This window comes from Phyllostomus discolor, chromosome 6 (assembly GCF_004126475.2).
Source record: "Phyllostomus discolor isolate MPI-MPIP mPhyDis1 chromosome 6, mPhyDis1.pri.v3, whole genome shotgun sequence".
Classification (NCBI taxonomy): Eukaryota; Metazoa; Chordata; class Mammalia; order Chiroptera; family Phyllostomidae; genus Phyllostomus; species Phyllostomus discolor.
Window position 1 is genome coordinate 170,015,645 of NC_040908.2, and position 19,233 is coordinate 170,034,877.

Genomic DNA, 19,233 nt, shown 5'->3' on the forward strand with positions numbered 1-19,233 from the left:
CGGGCACCAGCCTCAGAGGCCAGCCCCGGGCCAAGCCCAGTGTCCGAGAGGTGCTACTCGCCTGCCTGGGGTCCGGGGGTCAGGCTCCTGGATAGGGGTGTGGGCCTGGGGGAGCAGCGGGGGCCCTGGGGAGCGGGCAGCCTCCCGGCCGCCCCCGCCCTGTCCCTCAGCAGGTGCTCCCAGCACACATCGGGCCCCGAGGACCTCACTAAGGGACCCCAATTTGGAGACAAAGGCCGGGCGCTTCGGACGGATACTCAGGGACATTGTCCGCCCGAGCAGCCGGGCGGGCCCACAAAGGGGCGGGGGAGGGGCCGCGAGCGCCCGGCCTGCACATGCCTCCGTTGCCCGGGCGACGGCCCTCTCCCGGAGAGGTCTGCCGGGCCATTGTCCGGGGCACACAGGACGTGTCACACACCAGATGGCCGTGTGCTGTCGAAGTCAGCTATCGGGGGGCAGAGTGAAGGAATGCGGCCGGCGCGGCGGCGGCCCGGGGCGCCATCTGCTCCTCAGACCGCGGGCACCGGGCGGGCACGGAGCGCCCGGCCGGCCGGGCCCAGCCTCCGCGGCGGGCTTTAATTAGCTAATTCTATAATTGGGCTTTATTTCAGGTAAATTGCATTTCACACCCGAGAGGGCCGCCATGGCCCGGCCCGGAGGGAAGCGCTCGGCACTCGGGGCGCAGTCGATGGCACGGGCGCCGGCGCGGGGCCGGGTGCGGGGGAGCTCGCCGCCCCTCACCGGGCCACGCCGGGTTCCTGTGCCGCCGCTGGGGCCGGGCCTGGGGCTCCGCGAGGGGCCCCGCTCCCCAGCCAGCCGCTTCCTGGGGTTTCTGCAAATATTTACCCAACAAGGAAACAACAGCTTTGGCCTTTCCAGTAATTGTTGCTCCCGCCCCTCCCCCGTGGTGGTGCGGGCCGGGGAGGCCCCCGGCCTGCCTCGCCCACTCCCCCTCCCCGCCCTGGCCGGGCACTGGCCAGACCCCAAGGCGGGCGCAGGGCTGGGCTCGGGGAGCCCCTGGGGGGCTCGGCAGCGTGGGACCCAGGCCCTCCCCTCCCACGGGGGCTGAGCTGCCGCTCCACACGGAAACGTGGATCCCCACCGTGCCCTGTGTGCCCCCAACAGCCCGTTCTCGAACGCTCAGAGGCCCCCTTGCGATCTGGGGTCTGGGAACTGGGGTGGGCTCCAGGAGCGGGAGGAGAGGGTGGAGTACAGTCAGGAGATGTGCCCACTGGGTCCCTCGCCCCGCCGCCCTGGCTGAGCGAGCGCACCTGTGAGCCGGAGTGCAGCCTGGGGGGAGGGGCGCCTCGGAGTGCGCTGGGATGCCTACGGGGCACAGTGGGGGCGGGGCGGGGCCCACCTGGCATGTGTCCAGCCTGCTGGGAGCTGGACAGGCTTGAGGGAACGTGCTGTTACTGAGGGGAAACTGAGGCCTAGAGGGGCCCTGGAGTTTGGGCCGCCCCGGGAGCCCACTGCCATGAGGGTTCGGCCTGTGCACCTCGAGCTCCTGTAGGGGCCTGGACGGGCCCCACTCTCACGGAGGGGGGGCTCGTGGGTCCTCGGACGGGGCCAGCCCGGCCTGGGGGGCACAGACAGAGAGGCCCCTGTGTGTCCCCTAAGGTGGCTGCCCACGGTGTGGACTGGAGGCCCAGCACCTGCAGCCCAAGCAGGCAAGGCCCTGGACCCAGCGCGAGGCCCTGAAGAGGTGCCCACCTCTCCCCAGGGCCCCCCCAGGGGGACAACCCCAGGCCACTGGGGCCCCAGTCGGGAGGGCCGCTGAGCTGCCCCACTGTGTTCAGCTGGGTCTTGCGGCCTCTCTGAGCTCCTGGACCCTGGGCCTGTTCCACAGCCGCCTGGGCATCGGCCTCCAAGGGGACTGCAGGATCCCGTCCACGAGGCTGGCCCGGGGCAGGAAGCTGGCCCAGGGGAGGCGTGGCCCGGGTGCCCATGGGAGCAGTGGGGGGTGGCGCAGGGGAGGACAGGGTGCTGTCCTGGCCACTCCACGTCCCCTGACCCCAGAAGTGAGGGTGGAGCTGGCGTGGGGGATGTGGGCAGGGAGGGTGGGGTCCCCCCAGCTCCGCCCCATCAGTTGTCTGGGGGCAGTGACCTCACCTGCTCACCCCTGTCCCCTGGAAGGGTCACCGGGCCTGGAGGGGCCTACCCAGGAGGGGCTCTCGGGCCGGGCTGCTGCAGGAGGGGGCTTTGAGCTGCGCTGTGGACCGTGGGCACGATTTCCACAGATGCAAGATGGAAAGGGGGTGGGAAGAACATTCCAGCAAGAGCAGGGGCTCAGAGGGTGGGCCCTGTTTCTGGCCACCCTGTCTCTCCACTTGGCTCATGTGGGCAGAGCTGACCCAGTCCTGGGGGCAGGGACAGGAATGGCCTGGCCTCAGGGTGCTCCTGGGCCTCTGGGAGACCTGGTCCCAGAACCCTCTGGGGGCAGCAAGCTGGGGGCTCCTGGGCCACCTCCCCCAAGCTGGGCAGGCATGGATGAAGCCAGGGAGCTCCGGCGAGTCGGCCGGGGGCCGTGCCGAGGGAGGACAGGGCTGTCCCACAGGCGGGTCCTGCCCCCGAATCCAGGCGCGAGAGGTGTGGAGACCAGCCCGTGACTCCAGGTTTATTGGGAAAAGCCGGCACAGGAAAGAACCAGAATCACACCGTGCAACTCATTGAGACGCAGGTTCCAAATCACCGCGATTGCTCCGATTGCTGTGAGAAGCGGCACCGGGTGGGGGGAGCCACCATCTCGGGGAGGGACGTGTGTCCCTGTGTGCGTTTGTCCAGCTGCATGGGTGCGGGGTGGGGCCCCTCTTCTCTCCGGAACGCGCAGGAGAAGCTGCCAGTGCCAAGTCAGGGGGCCTGTCCACTCCCAGTCCACCGGGGGACACGCTGCTCCAGGGCAGCTCCCCAGGGGCAGCGGCGGCAGGTCCCTCCCGCTCGAAGCCGTGGCCTCAGCCACCACGTGGCCCCAGCCACCATGCCAGCATCTCTGGAGACAGGGGGTCAGGGCGTGAGCCCGTGGCCCTCTGGGCCGGACGCTTGGGCACCCTTAGTCTGGCACGGGCTGGGCCTGCCCTGCCCTGCCGGTCTGCTCCGGGTGCCCCTGGGTCCCGGCCGGGTTGTTCCTCGCCGTCCGCTCGGGACGCGCCGGGCCTGCTCGCGCCGGGCCTGCTTCCTGCCACACGGGGGATGGACCGAGGGCCAGCCTGCCCCCTGCCGCAGGGCCCCGACGCCATGCAAATTGAGAGGGGCTCCCTGCCCAGCCAGGTGCCCGTGCCCCCGGCCGGGAAGAGGCAGGCTCAGCACACCCCAGCCCAGCGCGGTCCGCAGGGCGTCTGGGCCCGCGGGTGCCCCTGCGGAGTGGGAGGTGGGGCAGGCCGGTGCGGTCCTCAGGGCTCCTCGTCGGGGTCCCTGTGCGACACGGTCAGCTGCTCGTAGGTGGGCAGGGCGTTGCTGGGCAGGAAGAACTCAGGGTGGACGGGGCCTCGGCAGGGCTGCACCCCGGGCCCCCCGCCTCCGCTGGGGGGCCGGCCGCCAGGGGGGCCACCCTGGTGCAAGGACAGCAGCTGGTGGAGCAGGTCCGTGATGAGTGCCAGCCGCTGGTCCAGCTGTGTCACCTGTGGGGACGAGAGCGGGGTGAGCCAGGCAGGGGCGCGGACAGCCCTCGGGCGCCTGTGCGTCCCTGCGAATGGGGGGTGGTGGTGCGTGGGCCTTGGCCACGTCTGTGTGTGGGGTGTGCATGTGCCTGTGGGCACACGGGACCCCTATGGAGTGTCTGTGAAGTACAGACACGTGGGGGGAGGGGCCCCTCTGTAGCCGGGGACAGTGGTCCAGCGTGAGCCAGGGCCTGGGGGGAGGCACAGCTGGATGGGGCCTGTGTACCCCGGGGGGTGGCTCTCCCTCCGGGTGCTCCATCCACGGCAGGTGAAGGACACATCGCCCACTGGTGTGGGCCCAACGGCTGGGACGCAGAGCTGCCTCAGGGCGGGTGTGCGTGGGGAGGCGGCTCCGCCAGTGGTGAGCGGCTGTGGCCATGGGTCCTCCGGCCCCTGGACACACACCTGGGCCCTGCTGCTGGCTGCGGCGCCCCTTCCCCAGGGCCAGGGGGAGCGAGGCGCTGGCCAGAGGGTGACCCCAGGAAGATGCTATGGGGGAAGGTCCCCAGGCGGACCCACCCTCTGCAGTGGGCATGACAGGGACAGCCCCCCTCCCTCCGTGGACACTGAGCCGGAGGGGGGGTGGCTGGGCAGGGAGGAGACGAGAGGAGGGAGCCCCGGCCATCCCTTCGTTGGGGACCCTGTGGCAGGTGGGGTAGGATGAGGCTGCAGCCCTGCCGCCTCCATGAGGGGGACTGTGCCCGTCCCCGGAGGCTGAGGCCCTGGCTTGCAGCAGGAGGGCGGGCACCAGGTCTGAGCCCCAGCTGTCCCAGGCCCGAGGACTGCGGCCCATCCGAGGCCTTATCACCCAGGCCGGAGGGGCCCAATGTCCAGCTCCCCAAGACGACGCTGAGGACGCAGCCCAGCCTGTGGAGGGAGGTGGGCAGGGCTTCTTGGGGGCCTGGGGCCAGGCGCTCAGCCCCCGACAGCTGGACGCCCGCCCCTGGATTGCTGCGGAGCTGTGTGGGGGCCACCGACCGAGGCCTAGACCCCGCCCCCCAGGAGGAGAAGGGCCTTGCCCAGGGTCACCAGCTGGGACCCCTGCAGCCTCTACCCCTAAGTTCCATCCTGGGGAGACGCAGGGCTAGGCCGGGAGGGGACAAAGGCGGGGGTCTAGGCTGGGCTCAGAAGGTGAGCAAGTGAGAGGGGTCGTGTGGGGGGCCACAGGTTCACACCAGAGCCCCACCCCTCTCCCTGGCTCCACACCCCGGGGACGTCCCCTGCAGCCGATGGCCCCTCAGCCCCACCGCCTACTCTTGCCCGGAGAGCCCCGAGGGGAGGGGTGGCTTAGGCTTTGGGCTCCCTGGGCCCCGCACGCCAGCCGCCTGGACCGAGGCCGGCCCGGCGGGGTTACCGTCGCTCAGCTGCGTGGGCCTCGGCCCGGAGCAGCAGTCGGGGCGGCACCAATGAACGCGCCACACGCGTTGCAGAAGGAAGTCCGTGGTCCCATCGGTTTCCCCTGCACGGCCCTTGAGCATCCGTCCGTGTCCCCAGACGTGTGAGTGGGTGTCTTTCTAGGGTGTTCTTGGGAAAGAGGGCGCGGCCCGGTGGTCAGGGTGCGGGGCGGGGGGTGGGGGGAGCTGCTTGGCGTGGCCGGAGAAGGGGCTGGGTCCTGGGCCAGCTCTGGGTCCGCCCCTCGTCACCCAGCCCCGGACCCCCTCCACTGTCCCCCTGCTCCCCCCCATTGGCTCCGGGCAGCAGCGGGCCTGAGCCATCTCGCCCCGCGGCATGCCCAGCTCCGAGTCGGGGAGAACTCGGTGAAGACCCCCTCTGAGCTCTGATCAGGAGATGAAATCCTCACCACGGCGGGCGGTGGTGACGGGGTTGGGGGGCCCTGTGAGCTGGGCCTCGTCTCCCCCAGCCAGTCGGCTCCCACCACAGGGCCTCCAGCCCCGCCCCTGCTCCTGCCCACCCACGGGAACACCTTCCCGGGCCGCCGTGGCCCCCGCCCTCACCTCGCCCACACGTCCGCACCAGTCTCGCTTCCCCTCACGGCCTGCCTGGGCTCCGGGCTCACCTGGCCCCTCACCTGTCCTTCAGCCAGAACTCGCCCCTCATCGCTGGCTTTTTTACCAGGTGTCCCCCAGCCCCCGAGGACGAAAGCCCGGTCACCGGAGTGCTCCCCCCTGCCCGCCCGGACACGAGCTGCGTCCTCCCCCCCGCTCCGTGTCTCTGTGAGGCCCACATGTGTGGAGTCACGTCCACGGCCTTCCCGAGGCTGCTCTGTGGGGACCTCCACGTGGACTTCAGGAAGGACACTTGGGACAGAGTATGAGGACATGGTCAGGGGTCTCAGGCTCACCGCCCCCTGGAAGGCACCCTGGGCTGTGGGGCTGGGATGCAGGGAGACCCTGGCCCGGGACGGGCCCCCTGGCAGGCCGCCTGGGCTCCAGGGTCCTGCGGCGGAGGCCAGAGGGGCGGCTGTGCGCCCTGCCCACCTCGGGCAGCCCCGGCTGGGCCCGGCGCTGGGGAATGCAGGGCAGGCTGGAAAAAGGCTCTGGAAGCCGAGAGGCCGTGTTTGTGTTGGCGGCGGGAGCCTCCTCGGGCCCCTCCTTTGCCGCCCCTCCTCGGAGCACCACATCCCAGAGGCTGGGGGAGGGACGCCCACGGGACACTCGGCACTGGAGCCGGTGAGCGCTCGGTGGCCCTGGACAAGCCCCAGGCCGGGTGGGTGGGCGACGTGCTGCCCAGCGAGAGTGGGAGGGCCGTTCCGCCGGCCCCTGGCTGCCTCCGCTGGGCCCAGCCTCTCCACCACCCACCCTGGCCCAGGGTGGGGGCAGCTCAGGACCCTGAGCCCCTGGGCCCAGGCTGCCTGGCAGCGCCCCTCGACGCCAGCCGACCTCCCGGGGCCCCGCCCCAAGCGCACCCCTGCTGGTCCCCGGCCACTCCCGGATGTGGCGCCCCTGCCCTGGAAGGAGACCCTCACTCGAGGCCTGGGCCCGGTGTCCCCCCTCAGCCGCTGCCCCCTCAAACCCTGAGATGCTTCTCTCAGCTGCTCGGACACACCATACCCCGCCTGTCCCGATGCCCTGAAGGACCCACTCCGTCCAGAGCCATCAGACCCTGGGGTCCGTGTCCCCTCCTTAGGGGCCCCCTCCGTCTCCCCCCACTGCTGGTTTGCCTGCTACCACCTTCCCGCGAGGCCTGGCGCCAGCTGCATGGTTCCTTTCTGGAAGCAGGGACACCGCCGGGCTGGGCACCTCTGGCGTGTCACCCCCCAGCACCGGGTGAGCCTGTCGCCCAGCTAGGGCAGCTACGGGGGCTGTGCCTGGAAAGGTGGTCTGTGCACTGCCCCAGGCCCAGCCCTGCAGGCGGCTCCTCAGCCCAGCATGGGGCTGGGGGCGGGGAGGCCCGGGGCATCCCCAGTCCCCGGCACCACTACCCCGCCCCCAACGCTGGCTGTCCTCACACCCCTCTCAGGCCACCCCGGTTGTGCCCGCGGGTCCTGGACCACATCCTCTCTCTGGGCACTCACCACGGCGCCCCAGGCTGTCGCTGATGCGCACCCTGCAGGGGGTGTCCCTTTGCTGACAGCCGGGGACGGCCTGCCCCCACCCCACCTGCCCCCCGCCTGCGGCCGGCCCCCGGAGGAGCACCCTCAGCGGCCCTGCCTGGTCACCCCACTCTGCCCGGCTGGAGTTCTTGTCCCTAAATCAGCCAGTTTACACGGTTTCGCATGAAACTGAAGTACTCCTGGAGAACATTCTCTCTAAGAAGTAACACCATTTCAGAGAAACATCCCCATTGACCCGGTCGCCCCGCTCGGGTCCCCCCTCCTGCCAGGTAGCCGGCCCAGAGATCAGCTGGGGACGCTCCCTGGGGTTTCGTAACGCGGCTCACGCGTGGGCTACAGTGTCTGCCATGCGGTCTGGTGTGGGGGGGACTGTGAGCGGGCGTGTTTTCGCCCCACGCAGGTTCTGGGCCGTGGTGTGGAAGCACGTCTACAGGGCTGGCCCCTGGGGTGGCCACACAACCAGCATCTTGGGGCCGGTGCCCATCAGTGGTCAAGGAGGCCAAGGGCTCCCTGGGAAGCACCCCGTGCCCCCAGCTCCTCCCCGCACCGAGCTCTGGCCCGCCCTCCCATCCCCTGACAACAGAACACACAGAACCCCGGCCTGGCCATCTCTGGCCGCCACCGGCTCCGCTGGGAGGTGTCCGCTGCTCTCTGGGCCCGGGCTGGGCAGTGCCCACTGCACCCCAGGGACCCCGCCCGGGCAGCTGCAGCCCGGATGTCAGAAAGACACCAGCCTGCCGCTGGGACCTGGAGGGCGGCTTGCCTTCTGGGGTCGCCTGTCCCTCTCCAGCAGGCCCCCTTGCGTGGTCCGGGCCATGGCTCTCACGCCTCTCACCTGACCCAGCTGCAGAGGCACCTGGCCCGTCAAAGCCGCGGGCCTCTGGGCCAGCAAACCCCCCAGAATCGGGGGTCCCCGCCCACCACACGCCCCAGGGGCCACGGTGGCCTCGCATGGGGTCTGAAGGGCCACTCTGATGTCCCAGGGGAGGAGTGTTCAGGTGGGGGCTCCCCACGCCCTCAGAGTCAAGGGCAGGGCCATCACGGCGGTGCTGGGGCCCCTCCTCCCCTCGGGCCCAGCTCTGGGAGGCAGGCTCCTTCTCCCCTTGCGTCGGGCTGCTTCTGCCCTGGAAGTGTTGCCCTCAACGCCCCCGGTCAGGGCCGCCTGGCGTGCCGCAGGGGTGCCCCTCCTGGGCTTGGGGACGCGTTTCCTGTCTCCGTGCAGTGAGGCCCGCTTTGCGGTGTCACAGCTGCCGGCCCCGAGCCGGGCACACAGCGGGGGCCCAGGAAGTGCGGGTGCCCTGAGTGGGGAGCTGCCACCGAGGCCAGAACGGCCCAGGCCGGCGACCGGGGGAGGGGCCGGGCCTGTGAGTGTGGGCACACGTGTGTGCTCATGGATGTGCACACTTCCATCGGAGCTGTGCTGGGCCCAACGGGGTAGGGGGGCCCTGCCTGCCTCCAGGTGCTGGGGCGTCCACCCCTTCCGCTTCCCCACCACGGCCCTGGCCCGGAGACGGCAGCCCCCACTCAGCCAGCTGGGGCTGGGCTCCGGCTACGCCGCAGGAGACGGATGGTGGGGCCCCCTCCCCCTCCCGGGACAGGACCCCTGAGCTCGCCTCCCTGCGGCTGGAAGTGCGTTGGAGGTTGGGGCCCAGGGGCTCTGGGCTGCGGTCCAGACGGGGGCTGGGTGGCCGGGCCTGGAATCCAACTTCCAGCCCCATTCTTGGCACCTGGGAGGGAGGGAGGGAGGGAAGGAGGGAGGTGCCGGGCGGGTCCAGGGCAGAGGTTGCAGCCCCCTCCCGGGACCCCCCTTCCTGGTGAGGAGGCCCAGCCAGGGGCTTGGGCGTGCCTGCTCCACTGCGTGGCCGCAACAGCCCCCTCCCAGCCCCTGAGGCCCAGAACCCCCGAGCCGGAGGCCTCCACACCCGTCCCTCCGCCCCCACGGCTGGCTCCCTCCCCGCCTCTGCTCACGCAGGCCGTGCACGGCTTGAGAACTCAGTGCTGAACTGGGGGGCCCCGAGCAGCCCACCGGGGCAGACCCCTCCGCTGAGGGGCAGCTCCAGCAGACCTGGGGGACAGTCCCCAGCAGCGCGAGCCGGGGCAGAAGGGGGACAAGCACCATTTGAGGCCTTGAAGGCAGGAGGGCGGGCAAGACCCGGCGAGTCCCCTGCTGGCCCCCATCTATCTATTGAGCACAGTGGGGGGCCCATCGGGTTGCTGCTCCTTGTGCCCCATGGCCCCCTGCCCATGCGTTCTCCCTCAGGGCCCCCTCCCCCGGGGCAGGCCCCACACCAGCGGAGTCCCTCACTGTCCTCCTCTCAGCTGGGGGGGACCCCCACCATGGGGCGTCGGCACCTCCCCACTACCCGTCTGGCAGGGGCTCGGTGCCATGTGGGGGGAGCCTCAGGACTCTGCTGCCCCCACCCGAGGGCCGGCCTGGGCTCTGAGGGCCCGCTGACCTCGGTGGCCTGCAGAGAGGCCCGGGGCAGGCAGGGCACGGGCCCCGAGGGCGCCAGGTTCCTGGTCGGGGCTCGGGAACCCCAGGGGGCTGGGGCCTGCGGGCAGGTGGGGCCTGGCTGGCTGCTTCCCCTCTCCCACCCAGACTGGGGGGGGGGCCCACCTGGACCGAGGGACAGTCTCTGGACATAGGGGCCTCCCTCGGCCCCGTGCTCTGGGGCTCCGGGTCCCAGCGCTGAGCTGCGGCCGCCGCAGGACCCTGTGGCCCATGGGCCTCCCACCTGCTTGCTCCTCCGGAAGTCCACGGGCCGTTCCAGCGCCTGGAGAAGCGAGGAGGGGCCTGTCCTCCATCCCACTGCGTGGCCCATGCCCGGGGCTCCCGCCGTGGCCTCCGTGGCACGTGCAGCCCCCTCACCACCAGGCCTGGCCGCCTCGGCGTGTGCTTTCTGACCCCAAGGTGGTTGAGGAGGGTCTCTCCTCCCCACCTGACAGACGGGCCCTCCCTGAGCAGCCCCCCGGCCTGGGGCAGGGGGCAGTGGCAGCGGCCTGTGCTGCCCAGGGGCAGCTGCCTGCCAGCAGTGGGAGGTGGACGCGTGGGGACACCGGGGGAGGGGACCAGGTGGGGAGGAAGAAACACAGAGGGATGCTCTCCAGTGGGCGTCTGTCCCCACCTGCACGGTCTGTGAAGGCGGACCCCCGGCCAGCACCCCTGCAGCTCCCAGGGTCTGGCCCCACCTCAGTGCAGCCCCCACACCGAAGCCGCCGGCCTTAGGTGTGCCCGGGCCCTGACCCTGGGTGTGTGGCCACGTGGCCAGGGTGCTGGAGGGGACCGATGTGGGGTGTCCTCAGGAGGCCCGAGAGCAAGCAACCCAGCAGGGGTGGGGGTGCTCCCAGGAAGGCTCCCAAGGTGAGCGGAAGGGCAGGGAGGCCACCACCGGGCAGGAGGCCCTGGGCCAGCGTAGCCCGGCTGATGAGAGACGCAGGCCCATCCTGCGCTCCCAGCCCGCCCTTCCTGCTCCTGGGCCCGGAGGAAGAGCTTCTTGGGACACGGGGCCTGGGCGGAGGGCCCCTTCGGTCCAAGCTGGGTGCGGGCTGCAGGCATCCAGGGAGCGTCCCTGGAGGCGTCACAGCCTGGAGCATCCCTAGCAGGGACCGATCGGGGGCCTTGGAGACCATCCCCGGTACTACCCGGGGCACAGCCCTGGGGGACACGCCCAGGGCCCTCTCCTCCCAGGTTAAAGGTGGGGGTGGGGCACCCGAGAGCCCTCCTCTCTCCCCCACCACCCCATCCCGCACAGCTGCAGCCCCCAGCTGCCCAGGGGCGCCTGCCGGCTGGGTCTACTGTACAGCATGGGGGCTGGTGCCCTGCTCCCCACCCCCCTCGCTCTTCCCAGAGGCCCTCAGCTGCCCACGGCGCCCCGGCTCCCCCTCCTCGGCGGGGCACCCCGGACCTCCCTCTCCTGATGACCCCGGCCCATCTCTCTCCCACTGCTCTGGCGTTTTCCTTCCCCCGGCAAGCAGAGTGGCTGGAAGCGTTCCCCCCTGGTGTGTGTTCTCCATCCCCAATTCCTGGCCCTGGAGGCACCCTGTCCCGCCGCGCAGCTGCCCCTTGGCTTTAGCTTGGCACCCTAACCGCCCCCCCGCCCCGGCCACGGGTGCGGCCCCTCACTGCGGCAGTGCCTGCCGGACACGGGAGATGAGGTCCAGGTTTCCTTTCCACAGCGCTGTCCTGCCACCCCCACCTCCCAGGGCAGCGCCTCTGGGCTGGCTGTCCCCCGTCTGCACTCTCTGTGAACACGGGGCGACTGTCCATCACGGGGTAGGTGCTGTGTCCAGAGGGGTCACGCGAGATCTCCTGAGACGACGGCTTTCTGTGTTCCCCGGGATTAAGCATTGCCTTTGTGTTTTGCTTAGTTTTCCATGCACTGGCTCGTTCTTGAACTCTCTGCCCGAACGGTAACACGTCCCTCCATCCTCCAGGTAACACCAGTGACCTGTCGGCCTCCTTGTTTTCCTCCCGGAAGTGTCTTCCCGGAGCCCCAGGTGACTGTCTGAGAAAAAGGTGGGGACACTCTCCACGGCGCATGCTCGAAAACGCCCGCCATCTCCCCTCCCACGGGCCAGTGTGACTGGGGACAGAACTCTAGATTGGAAGTGATTTTTTCTTTCCTGCAGAAGTTCAAAGCCACTTCCCCACGATGCGCTGGCTTCCTCTGACACTGTTGAAAAGTCTGATGCCCTATGTGTGACCCACTCTTTCTGCCTGGACGCTCCGAGGGTGGCCTTCACGGCTGGAGTCCTGAAGTCACCACAGTGAGTCCCGACGAGGGGGGGTTCTGGGCACCGAGGGGCAGCGGAGAGGGCAGGGGTCTTACTTTTTTAGCACAGGAACATTCACCGAGTCCCCCTAGTTTGTATCACGAAAGCTTGTCTTCCGCCCACAGCTGCTCCCGGGACCCCCAGATCCAGAACCTCTGCGGTCAGTGTTTCTGGGGACCGAGGCTCCGGTCTGGGCCGGACAGTACCTGGCTCCATGGCTGGGGAGCGCCGGGTGCGTCTGATGCCCAGGCCGATCTTCAGAAAGTGTCTTCTGGTGTGTGGCCCCGCGCAGCCCCAGCGCTGAGGACACCGGGGGTCCCGCCCCCCCAACCTGTCTGGGGTTTGTGCCGGGAGTGGCCATGGTCTAGGTGGTCCTCCCTCCCCCTCCTGAAGCCCCCTACCCTCATTCCATGGTCTCTACTGGGCCTTCTGCTTCCCGACCTCTGAACTTTGCCAGCGGTCCTTGGTGTGTCTCTTGTCTGCTGTCCGACCACTTTCGCTTCACTGATTTATGCCTGGACGGTGTCGAACGCCCTCCCTGCCCGTCCGGCAGGGTTTAGAGCGAGTGGACGTAGAGCTAATTTGCCGTATTTGTCCAGAGAACTTTCCAGCCTCCTTCACCCGAACCTCTGTCCCCGGCTTCCCGGGGCCCCTGTGCTTGGTGACGTCCCAGTGGGCACTTCATGGTGTCTTCTGTCCTGACTCCTCAGTGCTTTCCTCCTGGGGGGGGCAGGCCCCTCCCTGCGGGAGCCCCCCAGTTCCAGGACCCGCACCGGGTAGGGGCTCTCCCCTCTGTGGCAGCCCCCCCCACCGTCTCTGGGGCTGCTGCATGCTGGTGGCCTCCACTCTGGTCCCTGCGGGTGGCGGCCCCTCCGTCGCTGAGCTCACCGCTTCCTCACGCTCCTGTTTCCTGGTGGGCAGGCCCTCCGGGCTGGACAGGCCACGGAACCCGGGCCCGCACCTGGCCCCGTGGTGGCTCAGGAGCAACATGGTCTGCGCCCCCACACCCTTTCCTCCCAAGAGGCAGTGTCCCCCTCTTTCCTTCAGTTCCCACCTGAGTACTTTCTCCCCACCCTCCAAACCACGTGCGCCCCTCGCCCTGTGGCAAAGGTGGTGGACTGTCCTTGGGGCCATTTTTGCCTTTTTAATCAACAGAACCTGAAACCAGACCAGGTGTTTTGGCTCCCTGGAGTGGAGATTCGGTTTCCCAGGGGCCTCGTAGTGACTTGGGGGGATCGCATTCTGGTCAGTAGAGACAACGGGGTCTTTTTCCTGCTTCCCGCTGCAGGAAGGCAGATGTGATGGCAACCGCAGGAGCAGCCGCCGGGGGCCATGGGGTGGAAGCCCAGTGTTGTGGACAGCGAGGCTCATGGGAAGGGCCTCGGGGCCTGGGTGTTCTGCTCGGCGGGAGCCCCTCGGGTGGTGAAGTTCTGCTTTTCAGAATTCTGTGATCCTCGCCCGCAGGCAGGCTCATCGATTTTAGAGAGGAGGAGGAGGAGGAAGGGAGGGAGAGAAACATCGACGGGAGAGAGGAGGATCGATCGGTTGCCTCTTGCACACGCCCCGAACAGGGACCAGACACGCAGCCCCGGCACGTGCCCTGACTGGGAATTGAACCCACAACCTTTCTGTTTACAAGACAATGCTCCAACCCACTGAGCCACACTGGCCAGGGCGCAGAATTCACTCTTGACTAGCCTGTCACTGGTGTCGCCGTCTCAGACACGGCTGGGACCGGCCCCTGTCCTGAGTCTAGTCCTTTCTCTGCCACTGGCCTCGCCCTGGGACCCCCACGCCTGCCTCCCACAGCTCGGGAGCATGTCACTCAGGACAGGCCATCGCGGGCCTGGCGCTTGGAACCCTCCCACGGCTCCTGACCGACCGGACACGCGTCCAAACGCCTGACCCTGCCCTGCGGGCCCTCCACCCTCACGGTGCCCCGCTCACCGGAGTGCCCTGGCCTGCGTGCTCCCGCCCCCCAAACCCTGCAGGCTCTCCCGCCCAGGACCTCAGGCTGGATGAACCCTCCCTGCCCACGAAGCTTTGTCAAGACTGTGAGTGACTTAGGGAACGGGGAGTCAGCGAGTCCATGAGCTCCTCCACTCCAGAAAGCTCGGGGACCTTCCCAGGCCCAGGCGGGGGCCCCGGCTGCAGGAGGGCTGAGGCTGACGCGGGCAGCCCTTCCTCTGCTCCCCGACATCTGCCCAGCGAGGCCCCATCCCGCTCTGCTCCTGCTCCCACGGAACCTCCTGGGAGACCCCCATCCGCCACTGCTCGCCCACCCCTGCCTTCCCTCTTCCTCCGGTCCCTGCAGCTCGGGACGCTCGCCCCACCCCCCGCGGCCTGCTGGCGCCCTGCCAGCTCTGCCGGGGCTGCGCTTCCTGAGGAAGGGGACCCTGTGGCCTCCGGCACCTGGCGCCCCTCCAGGCACACAGTAGGTGCTTGAGTCACCGAGTTCGTGGGTCCCCGGTTGAGGCGGGGGCGGGACCCAGAGAGGAGGGGTGCCCGGGGGAGCCCCAGTCTCCCTACACCCCGTTTCTTCCCTCCAGGATTGTGGGAGGTGCGTCGAGGGTGCTGGGCCTGAGCCACTGCCACGCTGTGGGCGCACATCCCTGGGATGGGAACTGGGGGGGCAGGTAGGGGGCTGGGGAGGAGGGCTCGGGGCCGGCCTGGCGGGGCCTCCGCACCGCGGGCCTCCCCGGTTTCCGTGACTGTCTGTGTGCAACCGCGTGGCGGTTTCCACCGGCGCTGCCAAGTGGCGGCGGCTGGGCCTGGCCGTGGGTTCTGATCCCCGACGAGCCCGCTCCCCGTCAGGCAACCCTGGGAAGCTGGGGGGCGCGGGGGGCCCCAAGGGTTAAGCAGCCCCTCCACCCTCCCAGCCTCCACGTCTTCCTTTTTCCAGAGCCCGGGCCCCGTTTCCTTCCAAGTCACAGCTGCCGTGAGACGTGGCCTCGGGACGCAGCTGACACGAGAAACAATAGCCGTCCCCCCGGAGGGGCTCTGCGGCGGCGGGACGGCCCCCCGCCCCCCAATAATTACTCAAGACATGGGCATGAGCCAGGCCTGGTTAGGTAACAGGCCGCTTGCCCGGGAGAGCTATAACTCACAGGCAGCTCACATGATCCCCGCAGACAGCAAAATCGTTTCCAGGACGGCGGGCAGGGCGAGGCCCGGGGGAGAGGGTCCAGGGCCAGGAGGGGCCGAGAGCAGGCCGGGGCGGGGGGATGCGAGCGAGGGCCTCCCGGGGGCCCCGGGGATGCAGCCTGGGAACGTGGGGGCCGAGGAAGCGTGTGTGGGAAGAGCGTGTCCTGCTCCCTCTCTGCGCTGACCCCCACTCTTCCCCCCACCGCCGCCGCCGGGAGTGTGAGTCCGCCTCGGCCCAGCCCCTCGCCGACAGGGACGGGCAGAAACGTGTCCCGACGTCGGCCCCCACACTCACTGGGTCCCTTTTCCCCGGTGACCGGCTCTGCACGCAAGTGGCCTTGGCCTGGGCCCCAGGGTGGGGTCCAGCAGGCCACCGCTCCCGCACTGTCCCCATACAAGACCGACATGCGGCTGGCGGCACCGGCCCCTGGCTCCCGGCACCGGGACCTTCTGGCTGCTGACAGCACCCCGCTGTCCCCGCCCCAGTGCCCACCTCCACGTCCTCACTCGGGCCTCGAGAATTCACGGGGCACTTACTGTGCACCGCACGGGGGCCTGGGGGGTGGGACTCCCGCCCAGGGGTCGGGGTGGACATGGTGGTGGTGCTGAGTCCGACCGAGAATGGAACTCCGTGCCCCTGCACGGCCGCGCCCGGTGGGCCTCGTGCCGGTGTCCGTCCCCTGGACGGCTTCCTGTCCGCCCTCCCGCCGGCGGCCGGGCCACGCCCCGGCTTCAGGTGCCCTCTCCCTGCTAACCGGTCGGTCTCCCGCGTCCTATTTTGGCTCCGGCCTGCTCTGCTGACCTCTCACCCCAACCGCAAACGGGTGCCCGCCCGCCAACACCACAGAGACACGTCCTCCCCCGCCAGGGTCCCGAGGGAAGGACCGAAGCGTCCCCAGCCCCACTGCATGGCCACCCAGGGCCTGGGGGGCCTTTCCTGAGGACACCCCCCGCACCCCCTTAGCCCACCGCTGCCCCAGTGCGTGCCCGCTGACCTGTGCTCCCCCAGGTCGCCCCTCGCAGCACTCGGCTGAGGCCCCGCCCTACTTCCCCGTCTCCCCTGGTCCCCCGAGAACATCTCACGTCCAGCTGGGGAAGTGGCACTTGGGGGAGAATCAGTGATGCGTGTGTGAACGTGTGTGTGAACGCGTGTGTGAACACGTGTGTGTGTACAAGCTCACTGGTGACTGCGGCGGGCGCACACATCCCAAGGCCGGGCGCTCACCGTGGCTCACAGGGAGAGCGGGGCTGCCCGGGTCCTCCCCACACCAGCCCCATGCCGCCTGCCGTCCTCCGCCCGGCCTGGCTGCCGCGTGCTCCCCGTGACTTTCGAAGAGCAGGCGGGGAGGGGACGTTTCACGGACACCCGAGCGTCTGAAGGTGCCTCGGGGGGGGGGGCGGCCCTCGCCCTGGACGGCCACTCCGGCTGGGTATAGAACTGAGGGCCCCTTGGCTGGAGGCGGCTCTGCCCACCTTTTCCACCGCAGCCCCACCCACTCGCAGGCCCACACCCGGGGGTGGGGTGGGGGTCCTCCCCTCGTTCTTTAAGAAGAGCCCGGGGTGCTCTGGAGGGACACGGGGGCACGGGTGGCGCTGGCTCTGGGGCTTGGCGGGCCCTGCCTCCCTCCGGCTTCCTCCCCTCGGCTGCCTCCCGTCCCCCCTCCCCTCCTGGAGAGGCCGGGAGTTGGATGGCGGGTCTCCTTGGACGGAGTCTCTGTGCTTCTTGGCTGTTCTCACACATTTTCCATCTCTCCGTCTTTATTCCACTTTCTGGGAGATTTACTCCAATCTTTCACCGAGCCTTTTTTTTTTTTTTAATTCGGCAGCATATTTTACATTTCCAAGAGCTCTTTCTGGTTCTCTAATCGTTTCTTTCTCACAGCATCCTGTCCTGGGTCCACGACCGAGTTCTCTCTCTGGGTTTGAGTCATCTCTCGGGCAGGTGTTCCTCACGTGGCTCTGTCGCCCCGCGCCCTTCCGGGGGGGCCCCGTTCCCCCGCCGCGCTCCCCAGGCCCAGCCCTGCCCGGCACCTCGCCCTCCCTCCCCTGCTCCCTTCCCTTGGCCCCCGCTCGGCCCTCCACTTCCTCCCCGGTCCCCAGGCCGGGCGCGCTCCCTCCTGCCCCGGGGCTGCTGTGCGGGCCGCCCCATCTGGAAGCTGCCGCCATCATTCCCCTCCGTCTAGCTGATTTCCACTCGGGCTTCGAGCTGGGTCCCGGCTGCTTCCTGAGGACACGTCTTTGCTGACTTCCTAGACGGGGTCGTGACCCTGCTGCGTACCTGTCCCCACCTCCTCGAGAGCCACCCCGTGACCCCACAGGGGCGGGTGCGGCCCGTGCTGCCCACCGCTGCGCCCGGGCGCGGCACCAAGCTCACTCAGCACCACGGCCTTCACTATCGCGAGGCCCGGGGGGCCCAGGGGTTGCACGGGCTGAGGTCAGGAGTCCTCGGGGGGCCCCAGGGTGGTCTGTTTCCTGGCCCGTGTCGGCTTCTCGAGGTGCCCGCATGCATCGGCTCGGGGCCCCTCCTCCGGCGTCTCAGCCGCAGCGTGCCACTGCCTCTGCCCCCACCTCCGCTTCTGTCGTCACCGCCCTGCCTCTGCCCCTGACCCCCCTCCTAGGGACCCTGTGGTGACAACATGGGGCCCACCCGGACAGTCCAGGGCGACCTCCCATCTCCAGATCCCACATCACACCCGCAAAGCCCTGTTCGCCACGGGAGGTCGCAGGAGCTGGGGGTTAGGCCGGGGGCATCTGTGGGGCTGTTACACGCGCCCAGGGTGGTGCCCGCGTGGGGGGTGGGAGAGTCCTGGGAGGAAGAGTCCCCATGTTTCAAAAAGTCTGTACCCCCCAAAAGTGGGAAATGAATAGCAAAAGAGAGTGACAACGTGGAAACCCCTGGAAGTTACAAATGCAGGGCCCTAAATAATCCTTGGAGCACAAAGAAAATAAAGTCGACAACACTTTGGCTGAGCACAGACGCCCTCTCAGAGGACCGGCAGCAGCACCCGTGGGACGCTGCCGAGAGTGAGCTCGGGGGGTGGGGGTGGGGCGGCCGTAGCAGCGTCGGAAAACCGGGGAGGCAGACCACGTGTGAGCCTTCGCCCTGAGAACCTACAGAGGGGACCCCCAAATACACACAAACCATGGGTGGGAAAGGGGAAGAGAGGGCCTTACCCGAACACACAAACATTTTTGTGAAAATAGAATCGGTCAGTAAGACCCGATGCTGGCTGTTCAAAGAATAAATAAAGTGGATACATGTGAAGTAAGCAAAGTCACACCTAAAGATCAGGATTAAAAAGAGAGTAATAAGAACACATACAGAGTGAATGTTATGATTTTTAATTTTATGTCCATGATAGTCAAAACTCGCTATGAGGGATGATTTTCAAGAAAAAATATTGCCCATGGCGACTTACGAAGCAGAAAATCTCCATGGACAGAAGCCCCCCTGGAGGGACGGAAATGATGGTCCCCCGTCTTCCTCTGGAAGTTTCCGAGCCCGGCTTTTTGGGGGGTTTCTGATACTTTCAAGAAGCAGGCGGCACTGACCCCTCCCCCCACCGTTCCAGCGCACAGGCGAAGATGGGGTGTCACGTAGCTTGTCTTACGGGACAAAGCCAGGACCCCGAGCTGGGCCAGGAAACCCTGGAGGATCCCAGGCCAAACTCAGTGTGAAATGCAGGCGCCCCCACCCTGCACGGCACGGGAGCGGCCGGAATCCCGCAGCCCAAGGGCGTCACGATCATACGTATCCCGGAAAGGCAAGTTCACTCAACCTGCTGGCTTCCCACCTGCCCCGCCCCCTGGTCTTTGCCCAGCCGGCTCCTTCCCACCATTTGGCCCTCAGGTGCTCAGAGGCCTTCCAGGCCCTTCTGTCGCAGACCTGTGTTCTTTCTCTCGTGGGGCTTGCAGCAGCCCCCCTTATCCTCGGGGGCACCTTCCACGGCCCCCGGTGGACGCCTGGATCCCCGGCGAGGGCCGAATCCCACCCACTGTGGTTTCCCTGCGTGCACGTCCCTAGGACCAAGTTTGGTTTATAAACGAGGGACAGTGAGAGATGAACAACCTCCGCAATGAAACGGAACAAGTACAACGATGCCCTGCAATACGCGTCGTGGGAGTGCCGTCTCCCTCCGCCCCGGT

General features: G+C 68.6%; 1 protein-coding gene across 1 annotated transcript in view; it reads right to left on the bottom strand.

Annotated features, from left to right (window-relative positions):
- Positions 1-2,597: 2,597 nt before the first annotated feature.
- Positions 2,598-19,233, bottom strand: part of KCNQ1 (potassium voltage-gated channel subfamily Q member 1) — a 212,620-nt gene continuing 195,984 nt past the window's right edge. Inside the window, exon 16 of the mRNA XM_028516267.2 lies at positions 2,598-3,617. Coding sequence (XP_028372068.1) covers positions 3,390-3,617 — 228 coding nt within the window. The 3' untranslated portion in view covers positions 2,598-3,389. The remainder of the gene's footprint in view (positions 3,618-19,233) is intronic.